Genomic DNA, 18,137 nt, shown 5'->3' with positions numbered 1-18,137 from the left:
AGACTTAACACGTATTAATAATTGTCCAGGGAGCCCCTGTTCAAGCGCCTTTGATTTCTTTCTCGCTATTTAAAAGAAGTGCAATAAAAAATTGCTTCCCCGTGGGATCAATCAATCAATTTGTACGAACAAATTCACATTTCAGAATTATTGTTATAGAAAATTTGTTCATATACCCTGTTTTGATAAAAGTGTAGAAGTAAAGTATAAAGCCTATGTATACTCCCAAAGCGAGACACAAGGCTACAGTTCAAGAAGATAAATATCCACTATTGAAACTATAGAGCAATTCAAGCAACAAATATTGCTACGTCACGTAAACTATAGAACGCTTTACCAAACCAAACAAAACAAAAACAAAAATAGAGGGAGACGGGAGGGAAGGGTGGGAAGTACTTTTAAAAAGTTGGGGACTTCATTCCACTTAGTAACTCATGTCTGTTACAGATGGGTGAGTTTGGGCGCTTCCTGAATTCTTCCCTGAGAAGGATGATGAGAAGTAAGGTCTGTGTATGTTGGGTGTGGATCACAAGGTCCATGGTGGTGATTGTTGCCCATTGGCCCAGTCCCACTGTAGTCCATGTTGGCAGAGGAAGGATGAGGGAGATGAGTTAGACCAAAGATGGAAGGCCCAGAATTGGTCATGGTGTCCACATAGTTGCCCCCCACATAGACGGGGCTTCCCTGTATATGTGGATTTCCATAACTGTTGCCTTGAAGAGGGTGAGTATCATATTCAGGAGTAACCGCTGCTGTCCCCGTGTATCTCTTTTGAGGAGGCGGACAATTATTGAGAGGAGCCGGATATGATGCAGGGATGCCATAGGCATTTTGATGAGGCTTGTTAAATGATGGAGGAGACTGGGGCTCATAGGGAACACTGTTTACTAAAGAATGCATAGAGTTTAAATACCCCCCAGGAGCTGGAGGCACAGGACTTCTGCTTGGGGACTGTCCTCCTGAAGAGGTCATCATGCCCTTTCCCTTTTGATCCTTTTTATATTTCATTCTGCGGTTCTGAAACCATATTTTGATTTGTCTTTCTGTAAGATTGAGCAAATTAGCCATTTCTACCCTTCTTGGCCTGCAGAGGTATCTATTGAAGTGGAACTCCTTTTCCAGTTCTACCAGCTGGGCACTTGTATAAGCTGTACGTGCTCTTTTAGAGGAGGCTTGCCCTGGAGGGCTTTTATCACCAGCACAGCTCTCACCTATGTAAATCACACAAAGAATACAATCAACATGGTGGAACCTGAACACAGTAACCAGAAACAATAGAAGCCATGGCTAGGATTAGTGTCTGTAGATCCCAGCTCTCTGGTATACAAATATCCTAGTGAAACATACATATTTCTTTCTATAACTAAAATATGCCAGGCTAAAAGCATTGAAAGGCTCACCATTATTTTCCTTCACCTTTGAAGTGTCACTATATGACTATAACTGCCTCAATAAACACAGCACCAAATATTGTAGTTTACCTGAAATAATCCTTATACAAGAAGAAAAGATTTTTTAAAAGTGAGTCTTATGAACTCTTTAATGCAAAAGTCTGATTAAATGTTATATATTATTGTTGGTTTCCTTAAAGCAGTCCAGAGGATTTAGAATGGAATCCCCCAGAATGGTCTGAAAATCTCATCATACCCACATGAACTCTGTGTGTGTGTTTGTATGCACACTCACACTCATGTGCACATGTCCCATATGTACAAACAAAAATATAATTCTAAACATATACATGCATATATACACATAAATATAAACATATATGTACTATGTATACATATATATATAAACACACATTGCTGTTATGAATAAAATAATACATGACATACAACATTCTAAATGGTAACATTATCAAACCATAAGAAATACATGAAAGAAAATATTTGCCAAGGTTTTGGAATCTATTTCCACAGTACACAGGAAATGTAGGAAGTGGTAAATATAAACAAAATGCCTGGGAACAGAAGTTTGTGTTATCGATTTAGGTGTACTTGTGTAATAATAATTTCCATATATACTATAATCCCCCAGTAATATTTTTATGGACCTAACTTTATTTTACTCATAACTGATCTTTGTTTACCAGACTTGTAACTTTGCCAGTCTGCTAAAATAAGAATAGGTACTGAGTATAAGTAAAGCATTGATCCTGACTGCAGATGATTATGAGCTATTTTATTCCATTTACAATTCAGCAGAGCTAGGTCACTGTCTTATTATTCTAATAGCACTATGCCAACAAAATATTCAGGATGTGCCTCTGGCTAGAGGTCTAGGCCTCTAGATGTTGACATGATTTAATAGAAGAAAGAACATAACCTGTGGAATGGAATGTTATAGACTAAGAGGCAAATGTTATATCAACCTTAGACACTACAAAATAGAAACACCTGGAAACTAAATAACTTAGAAATAATTTGCAAGGCTGAGTTTAGCATTTTACCAAAGTCACTTTAAAGCATTCTGAAATACTTTCTAGAAGATACATGGTTAAAAAGTTATATTTGAAATAAGATTACTCCCACAATATTTTTTTAAAAAGATGACATATCTCGGACAAACTACAAATACTTGATCCCACAATTTGGCCTGCCAGACTAAGTAAGTCACTTATAATGTAAATACATTTCATACCTGAACTGGAACTGCTGTTTTTCTGCTTTGTATTTTGTCGAGACTCTTTCATCCATGGGAATATTTGTTTGGACATGGTGGGTGAGTTAATAACTGGGCTCTTGGTAGTGTTAGCTGGGGCAGAATTGCTGCTGGCATTTTGAGGTGGTGAGACAGAGGGTGGAGGTGGAGGTGCTGCCTGCTGGGCTGGAGGCTGTTGCTGCTCTGAAATAACTGGGGGCTGAATGGGTTGGCTAGTGATGGTCCTCATGCAACTCTCATTGATTTCATTGGTCTTATGGTGGGACACAGAACTGCCAGGTGACTGTAAAGAGCAAGCAGGTCGATGATATTCAGTTTCCACAAGTGATGAAGATGGAGGATATTGCTGCTGACTAGCATTATAAGTGAAACCATTTGCTCCTTGGTAGGGGTAGCCACCATAGATTGCAGAGCTGTCGTAGTAGGTCGCTTTTTGCATTTCGTTGTTTCCCAATATTTATTTCACAAACTGACAGGGTCTTGACACCCTTAAAGAATAACATTGGCACCCCTCTGTCACGTGACGTTCTTCCTCCAATGGCCTCTCCTGGTAGACCTAGGGTGTAGCGAAAGCACACTAGAGTGAAGAAATAGTACAAATCCATCTTACTTTCAATAGCTAAGTGACATGAAAGCCATAAAAGAAAAAGTGGTCAGCAATATTTAGCAGCATGACTTGGCCTTAGGCTAAGAGAATTTCGATATAAAAGCTGCCTGAATTTACTGGCAGCTACAAATATGTGGTTTACTGTACCAGGATAAAGGTTTTCCAGGGTTTATAACACCGTGAATTGTTTTATCATTTATCACACAAGGAACACGAGAGGTTATTTAAATACAATGCTTCCAGATAAGGGTGATCAAGGAAAATGTATGTTACACTAGGGGAGTAGTTCTCTCATTCACTTTCACTGCTGTCGGAGAGTAATAAACCTTTCTCCTATACTTCACCGTAACCACTGCCATCTTACTTTTAATATTTATATTGTGGTTACAGTTTGGATAAGACTTTTAAAATATATATTACGTGGAAAAGAAAAAAACATTCAAAGCCTTTCCATTCAAGAAGATCCACACGCACGCAGTCTAATGCATATTTTGTTTGTCTATAAAATACTTGACAAAAACAATACAAGCTGACACACATTAAATGGAAGAAGCAGTACTTGCAGATTAACTTGGGACTACTTTAGATATTTAATACCCTTCCCTCCCCCCCCCCCCCATTCACATAAATCAGTTTTAATTGCAGTGAATTTAAACTGGGACACAGATTTAGCCACCAGGGCCAAACAGCTTTACAAAGCCATCAAAGTAAATAATTTGGGGACTGCTCTCCAGTTGTCACTTGTGAGTTTTCTCTTAAGTGAGCCTGGTAGAATCGGCCTGTTTGGAATTTCCATCTCTCATGTCTTTCACTTTTAAAAGAATCCCAGAAATGGAATGTTGTTCTCTAGGAATGACGATTATAATCAAAAGTTCGTAAGGAATCAGGACACTTTTTATAGTTATTTTGGAGCTACTTCTTTCCATGGAAACTACCAAATTCTACCTGTTAAAACATGATGGATTGGAAAAAACACCAGGAACCTGAAAAACCAGCGTTCATCTCCATGACCACGGCTTGAACTTTCCTTCCAACTTAACGATAATAGGTTCTGTCTTTGAAACTGCTATGTAATTTGATGTATGAGGGTTATTTGGCTGGAGAGAGGGGATGGACACACAAACCATAAAATGCTCCTATAGCCCGTGTGAATCTTTTTTGTAACTCATGCTGTTTACCTGCCTGAGAATAACCAGTTAAAGATGTGTCCTCAATAATGGGAAAGGAGATCTGAATGTTATCTCCAATCTAGGAACTCTTACACACACATTATTTTCAATAATTAAAATCCTTTTCTCCACCTCCACCCACCTCCCTGTTGCTGACAAACAGCTACACCGGGTCAAAAATAGTGCTCTACAGTCTCCTGTCGTTTGATTTTTTTTCCAAGGCACCTAAAACCACATGAGCCTTTGGGGAGAAAGTGTTACACAAAATCCACCAATAATTACAAATATAGGTATTTCAAGTGATACAAGTTACTTAGAAAGAAATGGTCCCTTTGTTTTATTATAGACTAGTTACTTTAATAAACCCCCAAAAGGCCTTACCCTTTGATTTTTTTTATTAATTGAGACCCATGGATGTTATTGAACTAATAAGTTGGTCAAGATCTGTAACACATATACTGTAAAGCATATACATATAAACATATTAATTTCCAGTTCCTCAATTATAAAGCACAACACTCTCTCTCTCTCTCCTCCCAGCCCCCATATACTGTGCCTAATTCTTAGGCCCTAAAGTAGTTTTCATTTAGTTCCCTTGAAACACACAGAGATATGGGACTCCCAGTCTCAGGAAAACAATACATGAATTAAATAATAGTGATCTTAGCGTCATGGTCACCCATTTAAAATGCTTCACTTTATATTTGACATTTTAAAGTTTGTTACATTGACTAACATGTCCAGGGGGATAATGCTGAGTAGAAAGTCTGGTGGAGAATATTTCCAGAGCTCCGCAAGGAGCTAAAACAAAAACAAAAAGCAACTTGATTTTGAGAGAGAAATATTGTAGGTTCTGGTAAATCTACTTGCAGACAGAGCAACTCAGGTTTTGGTGTCCAACTTTGGACACCAGCTTCTGCAAAGTTATAGAAAACTGGGAAGCTGTGAGTACAACGTGGCCGTTTCTCTTTTTTTGTAAGTGCCATAGATACTAAAACCAGGGGAGGACAAAAGTTTGTCACTACAACCGGTGCCTGGGCTGGCAGAAACGTTTCTCTTTTACACGCTGAAGACAAAGGGCCTGACTCTGTCCTCGGTTATGCCCGTGCGACCCCACTGACTTCATTGGGGTCGCATGGGAGTGAAAGCAAAATTGGGCCCCAAAATCTTGGAGTAGCCCTTCCACCGACAAGATCAATATTTGTGCATTAAACAAGTGCCACTTTAACAAGCTCTCTGAAAGATAAAGAAGACACAGAGGAAAGTTGCCTTACTAGGGCAGGTCCCTCACTTGTTCCCCATTTCTCCATTATTTCCCCCTCCCTGATACATCTGACAAAATCCCTTCCTTCCAACCTCCTTCCCTCTCCCCCGCCCCCCAGCCCGAACTCTGATCCAGGAGAGAAAAGCAGACAGCCCCTAAAGATTTCCTGACAGATAAAGAAAAGTTCAGGGAAGAGGGAGAAACTGCCTGCATGCGAAGTGTAAGGGTATCAGTCACTGCCTGGGAGGAAGCTCCCGCTTGTGAACTCTTCTTGAACCGAGATTTAAGTCTATGGTCATAAATCACTGGGACATAAACTCCGCCATTCACAACTGATAGCAGCGTATTTGTGGCCTGCTTACCTTAACTTCTGACGACTGAGGCGGAAGCCAGCATGCTCTTTGGAGGCTCGGCGACACACAACCCAGGGAGCAGAACTTTCCCCCAGCCAAGTCCCTTCGGCTCCGGGATGGGCACCGGCTCAAGTCATCTGCACAAGGAACCCACCAGCCAAGACTGGAGGAGCGCTCACTGCTCAGGACTCGCTGGTTCGGCTCGGACCCCCTCCCTCTCCCTGCTCAGCCCCTAGGGCAGAAAGCGGGGCCCAAAGATAAGAGCTATCAAGTCTCAGGGCTTCCCTCATGTAGTGCCACAGAAAATGGGTATGTTTCTTATGAATATTACACGCAAAGGACGCCTGGTGGGGGGGGGAAACGCAGCCGCCTCGGGAAGTCCGGGGCAGGGTGGGGGTTGCAGAGAAGGAATGAAGGAGTGAGAGGAGAAAGGGGAGTGAAGGAGTGAAGCTCCCCCCGCACCGAGGCGTCACTAAAGTCCAGGAAAATTATGCTAATGAAGACAAACGGCGCTCACAAAGGGTCACTCTGACCAGTTTTTTGTGTGAATCGGTTTTTGGTAGATATGGAATATTCTCTACACGAGCTCCTCGATGCTGAAAGTTATGGGAGACCTAGTCAGTAATATTCGCAATAATAACAATAACAATAACAATTAATAATCTGTAGTTTATGTCTTTCATCCAAGCAACTCCTATCAGATCTGTGCTCTGGGCAATGCTTTTAGTGGAGCAAATGAACTAATTATAGTTAGTAATTAAACATGCATGCGTGAGTATACACACACGCAAGTAGAGATGTACACATGCGCATACACCCACGCAGATATCCACACATATATGCACATACTGACATATTCACCTATGTGCAGATATGGATCTACGCATACATACACATAGATATACCTATAGAGATATCCACCCATATGTGCGTGTGTATAGTTTCACGTATTCACACACAAACATTTGACACACACACTACGCCTGTGTTGGCACACCTATCTGTACAGATTGCTGAGGTGTATCTGAGGGGCTTATGTTTTGAGCTTCAGTGCTTTTTTAAAAAATAAAATAAAATAAAATAACCCAAATTTGACAACAGAAATATACAAGCGTCAGCAACAACCATGGAATTCCTTTCGGGGACATTACAGTTAGAATCAAGTTTAAGACTATAATCCCGCATAAAGGAGCCGGTTTGGGTGAAACACATTAAGTGGCGATTTAGAATAATTACAAGGTGTAAATTTGTCGTTTCTTCGTTAATTAAGGTGTTAAAATATAAATAGTATGCTTAAAACCGCAAGGGAGCACAGTGTCACCTTAAAGCAAAAACAAAGCAAACGACAAATAAAAAGCACTATAAGGCCAGGGTGGCCTCTTATGCATACCAATGGTTTTTGTCATTTATGGCTATACAAGATTTATGGCTTCATGCACCAAAGCTGTAAACAGAGCACTAAAACAGAAAACACTTGCTCCTTATGGCATATTGCGATGGCACAACATGAAAGGGGAAGTCGGGCAGCGTAGGAGGGGAGAAGAGGCAAAAATTCACTCGTATGCATTTTGCTTCAAACAGCCCCTTGAATGTTGCATTTGAAGAAAAGCTTCTTTAGTCAATAATCAACCCCACACTTTTTTTCTGAAACTGCTGATTTGTCTTTCTCCCTGTTTCCAGCTAACATAGCAAGATGCAATCAAAGAAACCCCTACAGAATCCCTACAGAACCCTCCTAGAGCAAAGAGGGGAAACCTCCGGACTCAGGAAACGGTGACGATTTGGGGAGCTCTTCAGGATACTCCGGGAATATTTGATGTTTTAATATTAGCGCGTTTAAAGTTTGGACTGAAATATGTATTTTGTTTTGGAAGGGGGAGGAATAAGGGGAAGATTCTTTGTTCTAAATCGTGGGCATTGTCAAGGTATTTTAATTCAAGAAATTAAATGGTTTATTGAGTTTCTGCGATATAGTTTTCCTTGATACATTTTACTGCATAAGAATAGAAAGTTACTTTGCAATAACTCTAGACAGGTCCTGTCTTTCTCGCTACTCAAAGATGTAATTTTAAGGTGAGCAGGTGATTTTTCTTTGTATGACTGGATTTGAATTTGATGTAACATATAATAATGCACATATTTGCACTGCATGTTATACAAAGATGTATCTTTCACTAACAGAGGGCCGAAATTCCGTCTTTCCCTAATACCCCACAGAAGCCAATGGGACTGCAAGGGTTTAATTTGAGGGAAGAATTTCCTCTATATTTTGGTTAAATATTTGAGATTTGAAATGTGGTGTATTTCTGGAGAGTTTACATTGTATCGGAGTTCTCTCCACTCACGGAAATGTTGTCAGTCTCGGTGTAAAATAGTTAATATAAATCTTGATTTGATCCGTTCTGGCAGAAACGCCTAAGATTATAAAGGATTTATAATTTCGGCATATTTTAGGGGAAAAAATATTCTACCTATTCAAATCGGGGAAAGGAGAGAATTGAAGAAGTTACTGATAAAATGTACATCCAAGTAATTACACAGATGAGCAAGGATGTGAGTTGCCTTAGAAAATGAGTGCATTATCAAATATTGGCGAGAAGCCTGTTTAATCTGCATTACCGTTTGTGTTATCGAACACCATAAAATCGCAATTGACACTTCATTTTGTATTTACTCAACACTCTGATTATTTACACAAGCAGAAAGGCTTTCGAAATATCCATCTACACAACTGTTCTTAGTCTTCCACGTTTTATATTGGGACTTTTTTTATTTATGATTGTTTTAACTGGGTCAAAAATGCACCAGAACTGAGTCGTAAATCATCAGAAACGATGACAAGCAATAAGGCTGCAATTAAAGCTTACATTTTATTTTCACGACGCGTTTCGGCCCGTTTAAAATATGGTTTGACCTGCTTTAGCTTTAAACACACTGTTGGGAATGAAATACCCCTCCTTTAATTGCGTAAGAAAAACACTATGTCTAATAAAGAGGAACATGCTTCATTATGTGTGGGGGAATTGGCATTTCTTTGGGTCAGTTCTGCTCAGAGTGTATCTGTTGGCAGCTAAACCCAAATTCTACATTTCCGCTTTCTGGGACCGTGCAGAAATGGCAGGGAGTCGTTCTAAATTAAACTCTGCCTTTGTATTTCAGTAAAGAACGTTTTGTCTCTAATAGTTCGATTTTTTCCATGACCCGCTCATAAATTGAGTAATTACAACTGCCCAGTAATTTGGGACAAAATGACACAGCCGCATCTAGGCGAGCACGCTGCCCCAACTCACTGGAAACATAAATCAAAACTCAGCACTCTGACCTTTCCCAAAGCTGGAACTCACTGGTGGATGTAATTTTATATAACATTTGTCCCCTTGTAGAACACAAAGAATCCCTTCATTTTTTGGGTTATTTGAGGTACATATCACTCTACAGGATATATGTAGTTATATAGAGCAGGTTATGACATAGTGGTAGAGATAGGAAATTTAGTGATCATGTAAATCCTTACAGAAAGGAGATTGTCCCCTCCCCCCCCCCTCGCTTTCCAGATCCCCCATTCAGAGTAAAACAAATTTCCAGAGGCTGATTTATTGTTAGAATCGGTGGATGGACATTTGTTCACAGCCAGATAATTCTTAGCTAAATCCAGGTTTGGTTTCACTAAGGAAACAAAGGCAATCCCTTCTCAATTGGAATTGTTAACCTCAATACGGTAGAGAGCTAATCCAGCCCTGCTCGCATGGTAAACAAAGTACCACTAAGCATCATAAATAAAATGGCAGCACAATTGCATACTCATCGATTTTCGGAGCCGGAATCAGCAAAAGAAGCACACAGAAAACAAAACAACAATAACGACAGCCACAAATCGAACCCCGACTCCATTCCAGGGGTGTTTCTCAATCTCCTGAAATACTCTTGTATACACAGATATGTATATATTTCAGGAAAAATAAGATCCTCCCAGTCTCCACTTGATCATAAAAGACAACAGTAATGTAGCTTTAAAAGAGATTTAACGGAGGGAGATCCCTATAAAAGAAAAACAGAATCTCTAGGGGGGGAAATAAGAAACTCTCTGGTTTCTTTGCTGCGAAGAGAGACTTGAATATTTTCGGCAGCAAATTGAAACAAAGGGAGAAACGAAGCTTGATTCGGATCCACGCACACCCTTAAGCCTTTTCTACTGACCTTTGCCTCCACCAGCAATAACTCACCACATAAATGAACAATCAACGGAAATACCTTAAAATAAAATCCATCCTTTTTAACGAAGCATTCCGTCCTATCAGCTCGACAATAACCCTTCCATAAGGAACGAAAGCTGCAACCGAAATGGAAAGCTCTTGCAAGGGAGAGGGAGGGAAAAAATAATAGAAAGCAGTGCTTGCTCTGAACAGAAACTGGAAAAGCGTAATCACAGACGAAGCCAGCCCGGGTCTCCACTCCAAATGCCACAATAATGCGCTGTATTATGTGCTCACGTGGTCATACGTCAACTTAAATCCTTTTATTTGAAATAGGGAATCACTGAAGGAACAAGGTTTCTAAGCGCAGTCCTCTGATTTTTAAAGCCTTAACCAAATACATTAAGAAGAATTTAAAGAAAAAAATCAGGAACCGGAGATTATTTTTTCCCCCACACTTAATATTTCTTTACACAAAATCACATGCAAGGTAAGAGGAATTATTTTCATATTATGTGATTACAATGAACTTTTATACTAAACCTAATTAACTGGCATTTCCCAAACAAAACCGCCACGCTGATCTATGCTTAATGATGGCGTGTTTTGCAATCCAATAATAAAGTCAAACCTTGATACTATTATTTCAATAAGGAACTCCTTAATGACTTGGTTAGTCTCTAAGGTGCCACAAGTACTCCTTTTCTTTTTGCGAATGACTACTCTGATTACCAGTCTTCCCTACAGGCTTCTCTATATTGCTATTGTATAGCGCTTGCTTAACACCCACACTTTACAACAGGGCAGCTGTAGAAACTAAAAAGACCTGCAATTACCTGACAAAGGCAAAAAGAATCTCCTCTAATAATGTGGTTGATTTTTGTCGTTGTAACACCCTATGAAGAATGCGCCTGGCTTCAGAGTGGACGATCTGAATTTTGCAAAATCTTCTGGGACCTTCCTGTTAAACCTGCGCTTACGCATTTCCTATACAACTATTTGAGTGATGCACAAAATTATAGGCTTCTAAAGATGAAAAATTTAGAAACAAAATGATCTAACTGTCCAGAAAAAAAGGAACAGCCCTCATATACGTCCCCTGAGTTAACCTAAGAAATGACCAAGTTTCTAATCTGAATGAAGTCTTCCCTCTAAGACTTAGTTTTTCGTATTTACACAATCCGACCACAGACACAAGAAATCACAAGTTCAAAGAGCTCTTATAAAGATAGTTGGGATAAATAACATATTTCACACTTGTATTGTGCTACTGTGCCACTGTGGTGACTTTTACACTCTGAATTTCTTACCACCATTGTGCATTTTACAATATATCATTTGCCTCAAACCTTTCCCCACTCTAGCATTTTTACAGAAAACTTTTAGCTTACTTTTTATATTCTTTTATCACTTCACCAATACTTTATTGACGATAATAAGATTGTATAAAAAGATTAATGTTATCTTCTACAGACTTTATGGTCAAACTGTATATAATAATCTCGATTTGATTGTAAAGTGGAACATAAACGGTTATTGGAATTTAAACCCATCAGTAATAGTATAGACTAGTAGACATTCCAACAAAGTCAGCGTCACATTAAAACAGAAGAAGAATTTGCAATTTTTCTAATGGAAGTGACTTTGATAGCAGTAGAACATTTATATATTATCCTCACTAAGAACCTTGAATTTAAAAAATTCTGGAAAATATAGCATCTTAGACACACATAGCAAATGCAACTCCAGAACTCTAACGCTATTTTTAGCTGTATAGCAGAGTACTACATTTAAACCAAGAGTGAAATTTACTAGGGATGGATTCAAGGCTACTTTAAATAAAGTGATTTTAGATTCCATAAAAGAAACACATAAAAAAGTTCTTCTGCAACAATGCAACTGGAATTAATGGATAATGGAGCAGATGCTGAAAAAGCACAGCAAGTCTTCCTTGGATCTGTTGTAAAAAGTTATCGACTGCTTTGCGTCAAAAGCAGAAAGATAGCTTTAGAACTTGCAGTCCTGAGCAAATAGAAACTACAAAAGCAATAAATCACAATCATAAGTCAGAGGTACAGCTTAAACTTAAATGCCTTAACGCTAGCTATGGCTATAGGCTTAAAAAACCTATTTCTATGAACATCTTTATTAGTATTAATGATCAAGCTAATGTTAAAACTACAGTTTAACAATTAACATATTGTATGTCGTGGATAAACTAATTAATTATTAAGAAAAGTAACTTCTTGATGTATGAATTACTTCTTCAGGATGTGCTTTAGAAGAATGGGGAGACTTTCTAACTTTACCTGGTCCTGGACCGCAGCTGAAAATAATTCCCTCTCACCGGTTCTGGAATTCATTTTCTTTGGTCAAGTATCAAGATTCTGAGTTTTCAAACACAAATTCAAATGGATTTGAAAGTAGCAGAGGTTTGATTTGCCTTGCCATCCAACATATTGCTTTGTTCCTGGAGACTCAACATTGTTTTATTACCTCCATGATGTGGAGCCCTGAAAAGTTTGTTTTAAGAGCTGAAAACCTTACTTTTCTCAGAAGATTTACTATTGATTTTTTTATGCTTTGTGCACATGGCTTTGCGTTGAGATTCCAAGCAGCAATATCAACAAACAGCTGTTTTAAAATGTGTGCTAATAAAGAGAGTCCCTTTGTGACGGATTTGAATGCAAATATTAGTATTAATAGTCCTTTTAAGTGGCTACATAAGTAGATTTTGAAATATTCTTGCTCTCTGTCTACCTTTCATTGTTATGCTTATGTCACTAGTTAAAAGGTAAGACTATCCCCTTATGTGAATGAAGAAATGAAAACACTATTTGATATACCGGTAGACTTTTTATTTCCCTTCTCTCCCAGTTGAAATCGACAGGGCAAAGTTGTTTACCGATACATATGTGTTTGTTACTGATGAAGTTAGTTCAACTGAATTTTGACAATTCCTTTTCAGGTTAGAAGAAAGAATGCATTTAAAAACGATACAACCTATTTAAAGACATTTTTATTGAGATCGAGTGGAACTTGTGAATATATGGTTAATTTACAAATCACAATTATTTCTGGACAAAGGTATATATGTGGGGCATGCGGGATAAAATTATTATTCTATTAAATAATGCTTTCTTTTCCTTTTCTTAAAATGGGAATGAATGGATATTTGCCGTGTCTCTTTGTAGGAAGGATTTCAACAGGCTATTAAATCAACACAAGCAGCCCTTGTAGCCCTATAATTTATGGCAGCCTTTAAAAGGTAGTAAACTACACTAATTATGTATCAGCATAAAAAAATAAGCAGGTAAATCTGGCAAGAATTTGAAACAGTTCTATATAATCCTCTGCTACCATTGCCAAAATAATATTGTCACTATGAAGAGCATTACATGTATTTGTTTAAAAAACAATTGAATCATGAAAGAAACATGCACACAATGCAGAGAAGTCCAAAATATATAAAACACATAAAACCGATGCTCCTCTGGTGTATTTTCTGAAGCAAAAGCCAGAGTTTCTAAAATCAGAACATTTATTTTTATGTTCCTAATTCCAAATCACACAGGAGTCATTGCAAAACTACTCAAGGGAACCAAACAAAAAAACTACGAAAGCCACCCAACACTAAAATTGCTTCAACTACCTGTCTCTTGCTTTGGGACTTCGATTTTGGACGGAACTAAGAATGCCAAAGAAATTGCCAACTTCTTTCACTCTTTAAATTACTTTGCATCTTTCCTGTTTCAAATGCCTCTGTGAGGACTGCTATTAATTCTGTTCCGTATATTTCTTTGTCTGTCGAGACACTCGCATTCACCAGCCATAGAAGATGAATGGATTCAATCCGGAAAATTCCAACTCGGTTAAATATTTATCACAATAAAAATCTCATTGTAACAGCATTTTCCCCCACATATGCAAGCACTAGGAAATATGAACTCTACACAAAACTATCCCACGACAGATTTTATTTTCCGAAGTCCTTACCTCCTAAAACTTCTAACAGTGGACTGAATTGTTTCCTGCTGTTATCGCTCAGTAAATCGTCTTTTTCGGTGCACTGGAGTTCTGTAAATAAGCAACAAGCAAAGCCTGAATGAGAATCAGAAAGGAAGATATTTATTCATACAAAAATATTGGGTTTGCTTAATTCTTTTAAAAGACTAAAGTCGTGGATGTCTATAAAACTACTGAAGGGAATCCATTGATTGGTGTAATGTGTAAAAGATTATTTTATACAACAATAAAGAACACTGGTATCTGAACACGCCTTTTGTGGTAGACTGCTATGCCTTCTGTCTCCAAGTGTTTGGAAATATTGTCATTCCAAACTCTTGTTACATGAATGTATGCTTTATTTTCCTCTGGGAAACCTTTGCTTAGGATCATTTAATCAACAGCAGACATTAAACACAACTAGCGATGTTCTCTGTTGAATAAATCAAGAAAGTGGTTCCAGTTTAAATGTAGGACATGGTATACTAGGATTTTTATTCAAGTACTTAAGGATTCCAGCCCGAATCTATTCCCATTAAATTCTATGAGAGTTCTGCCGTTGACTTCAATGAGAGCTGGATCGAACCCTTCAACTCTTTACTAAAAGCTGTTGTGGAAAAAGAAGAAGAGGAAGCAGAAACATTTAGCACTTAGATATTGTAATTTTTTGTCGGTCTTATAATATTCAGACCCCAAGAAGCCAATATTCATACTCTTCAAATATTTTTGGATTACATTTACTAAGGTATTTATCAGATATAATAACGTACCCCATGCATTCATTATTCTTAATAAAATCCTATGCATTGTGTCTTAAGATTGCCAGTAAATGTAAATGCTAATAGTTAACCAGCACGATTTATTAGAAGGGTGTCATCCGAGCCTTGGAAAATATTAAGTCTGTCTTGGGAGAACTTTTGGAGAAGAGATTTTGCTTTGCTAATTTAGTAGTTCCATAATTACTATAATAATTTGAAATTTGGTGTAGAATTACAGTCTATAGAAAATTATGCAATAATAGCTTACTGGGCTGTTTATTTCCCTTTCATAAATTTGGAGCTCTCACTGATAAAATATATAAACACATTGAAACTTAATTTTTTCAGATAGCTATCTCCAGCTTGAATTCGGTTGCCTGCTGTTTTCTTAGCTCTGATATTCACATCATTCCAAAAAATACAGTGAGGGCATGGAGTGGTTCTATTTGATGTTAAAACTCATTCTTTAACCATTTTGATCCATAATCAATAATCATGTTATCAACTACAATAAATATTGATCCGAATGTCTTGATTGGATTTACCCCCCTCCTTTAAAATATGGACTGTGCATCTGAAAATGGTGCCAACGACTTTCTGCTATTTATTTTGAAGCTATTAAATTACACCACGATATTTTATACTGCCACAGTCCTTTAAACTATACTTCTTCTTGAAAGAGTTGCTAAGTAGCAATAAAGCACTTTACAAACGCTATGACTTTTTTTTTAATTTGTTGTTATCCCGAATTCTAATATTCATTGCGGCACTTTAACTTCGTACATAAATCGTTCAGACTAATGAGTCATAGAGAAATTTGCCCATGACTTTTCCTTTACAATGCTTGCTGCCTTTCCATTGCTTTTTGGCCCTGCATTAGAAGCTGGTGATTTATTAATGCCAGGGAAATTGAACAAAGCAGTCTTCCTGCACTGTGGTATCCAGCCTTCCACAGTGTGAATTAGAACATTATCAAATGTGTTTGACTCGGTAACACTTAATCACAAAAGCCATAATGTGACCACAAAGCAGCTAAAACAAAGATTTAACATTTCTAAATATTAAACTTGCTAAGTAAATACTCAGCAGACTTCAACAAAGTTAGCACAAACAATTATAGTCATCAAGCTATAAATACAGTAAACACTAAATACTTACCAACATAGTCCCTACTGCTTTCTTAAGAAGTTTAGACTCTTTCAAGACAAATCGGGGCTTTTTAAAAAACTCAGATAGGAAGTTGAGTTTCACTTCAGAGAGAATCACTCCTAGTGAGACCTGACGGCCACAGATCCATTCCTGACTATCTGCATTAATTATTTAATGAGTCACGTGACCTTAAAGATTAAAATTTCAATATCTACACAAGAAAAGACGCAACACCTTTATCTACTAGTGCAGGGTTTCTGTTTTGCTTATTTAGGTCCCATTATCTCTGTTTTTGACAGCTTTTCAGTTTCTTGGGAGATCATTTGAACATTAATAACATGTGCTTGTCTGCTATTGTAAGATCAGGCAGTTCCACAGACCTTAAATTAGCCATTTGATTCCGGATTTTTATTGTCTACAGCAGACTGTGTTAACATGCATAATTATAGTCCATCCCTCTTCTAACAGTTATTGCACATGATAATATGATGACAATACTGATACCAAGTATATTTGCCCTTTTGATGCCTTTAAAACTGACAAAGAATTGGTTCATCACAGTTTATCAACATTCATGTGGTATAGGAGGTCTGTGAAGAATTCTTTTGCCCTGCCATTTGCACATCTCGAGGGAAAGTATAATAAAGAGTTAAAGGAGAGGTTTCCTTTCTGTATTTAGGAAATACACAGTTAGTGGGCTAAATGAATGCCTGGCATAATTCCTTTGGCTTCAGAGATATTAACCCAAGCATTCATTTGAACCAGTGGGCCTCATTCAGGTCTTGCTTACATTAGTGACTTTAGTGAACTCAATGGAATTACATTGGTGTAAAGTAGTATGCACTATGTTACAATCCGTCCCAGGGTGTCTACAATGGAGTAAATGTAACACCTTCTAGTGCAGTAACTAGGGTTAAAACAAGAATAAGACTCAAGCTCTCAATACTCTGCGTTCTATCAGTGATATAGTATCGGATATCATATTTCTCATACAACAGCAATACATCTAAAAGGATACATATAATTGTAGATGTATTGGAGTACTGTTTTCAACAATCTCACAAAGTCTGCAATAGGGTGGAGAATGAATACAAAAGAGAAATCCGGGTATATCTGCTTCCAAAAATCACAGAATGAACCCCCAATCTTTTTGTTTATTACTCTTCAAGTTGATTCATGTAATGGCTGTCATGGAATAAAATCACGGAGTGTCTTAAAGTAGAGATGCTAACGCAGAGATGCTGCCAAGCTTTCTGGCACCCGTAGTCTGTTGGTTTCAATGGGTCTTCTGGAACGAGTAAGCGCTCTTGGCGTGACTCGTGAGTAAGGGATTTCAGGATCGGGCCCATGATCAGACTTCTGGCTTGGAATGGAGGCTCGGGCTAGGAAGGGGAGAAGAAAGATGGAGTCTCTGACAAGCTTGTCAAGACCTCCACCTTCCTTCCTCCCCCACCCATCCCCCACCCATTTACAAAACCCAAGAAGCAGTCCATAGGGCTCAGAGTATACCAAAAAATGTCAGAGCCCTGGCTAAACGTTCAATGGAGAATGGGTATAGTTATTAAATACTGCGAGCTGCTTGTCACAGATGAGTTCCTTTTGTAATAAAACACCAGGTATATCAGAGATTGAAGTAGAAACTGGAAGGGAGACCTTGAAAAACTACCATTTTTCTTGGTGGGAAGGGGCGGGGGTTAACGGCTTGGCTCTAACTGTGACAATTAAAGTGACTCAGACCTGATTTTGTCTTTATTTGAAATATTGACAAACTTCCACCTTTAGCATTTTGTGCCGCTTTCCTTTGTGGCGAGAGCAGATAAATATGTGTGTGAGAGAGAGAGAGACAGCAAGCCAAAGAGAGACATTTAGGTCCAAGAGCTGGATTTAAAAGGATACTGTCTTTAAAGGTCAAGGGTTTGAAGGGTCAGTCTGCTTCTCTAAAAAAACAATTAATGGGATAGAAAATTTGTCCTTT

General features: G+C 38.2%; 1 protein-coding gene and 1 long non-coding RNA gene across 8 annotated transcripts in view; one reads left to right on the top strand and one right to left on the bottom strand.

The window, feature by feature from the left end:
- Positions 1-366: 366 nt before the first annotated feature.
- Positions 367-18,137, bottom strand: part of HOXA3 (homeobox A3) — a 43,080-nt gene continuing 25,309 nt past the window's right edge. For 3 of the 7 annotated variants that reach the window (XM_084618962.1, XM_084618961.1, XM_084618963.1), the window contains 3 exons: positions 14,247-14,327; positions 2,644-3,220; positions 367-1,211 (listed from right to left, as the gene is read on the bottom strand). In XM_084618962.1, the coding sequence (XP_084475088.1) occupies positions 442-1,211; positions 2,644-3,103 (1,230 nt within the window). In that variant the 5' untranslated portion in view covers positions 3,104-3,220; positions 14,247-14,327 and the 3' untranslated portion in view covers positions 367-441. Of the gene's footprint in view, positions 1,212-2,643; positions 3,242-6,066; positions 6,194-10,308; positions 10,422-14,246; positions 14,328-16,171; positions 16,261-18,137 lie in introns of those variants that run through there. The other 4 variants (XM_084618965.1, XM_084618964.1, XM_084618967.1 and 1 more) reach the window with 4 other exon arrangements.
- LOC311515721 lies at positions 6,226-9,223 on the top strand. The gene is made up of 2 exons (XR_014710208.1): positions 6,226-6,366; positions 7,738-9,223. It is a non-coding gene; the product is annotated as an uncharacterized lncRNA (long non-coding RNA).

Source organism: Lepidochelys olivacea (genome assembly GCF_965140295.1).
Source record: "Lepidochelys olivacea isolate rLepOli2 genome assembly, chromosome: 2".
Classification (NCBI taxonomy): Eukaryota; Metazoa; Chordata; order Testudines; family Cheloniidae; genus Lepidochelys; species Lepidochelys olivacea.
Note: the sequence above shows the minus strand (reverse complement) of the source record. Positions and strands in the feature narration are given on the sequence as shown.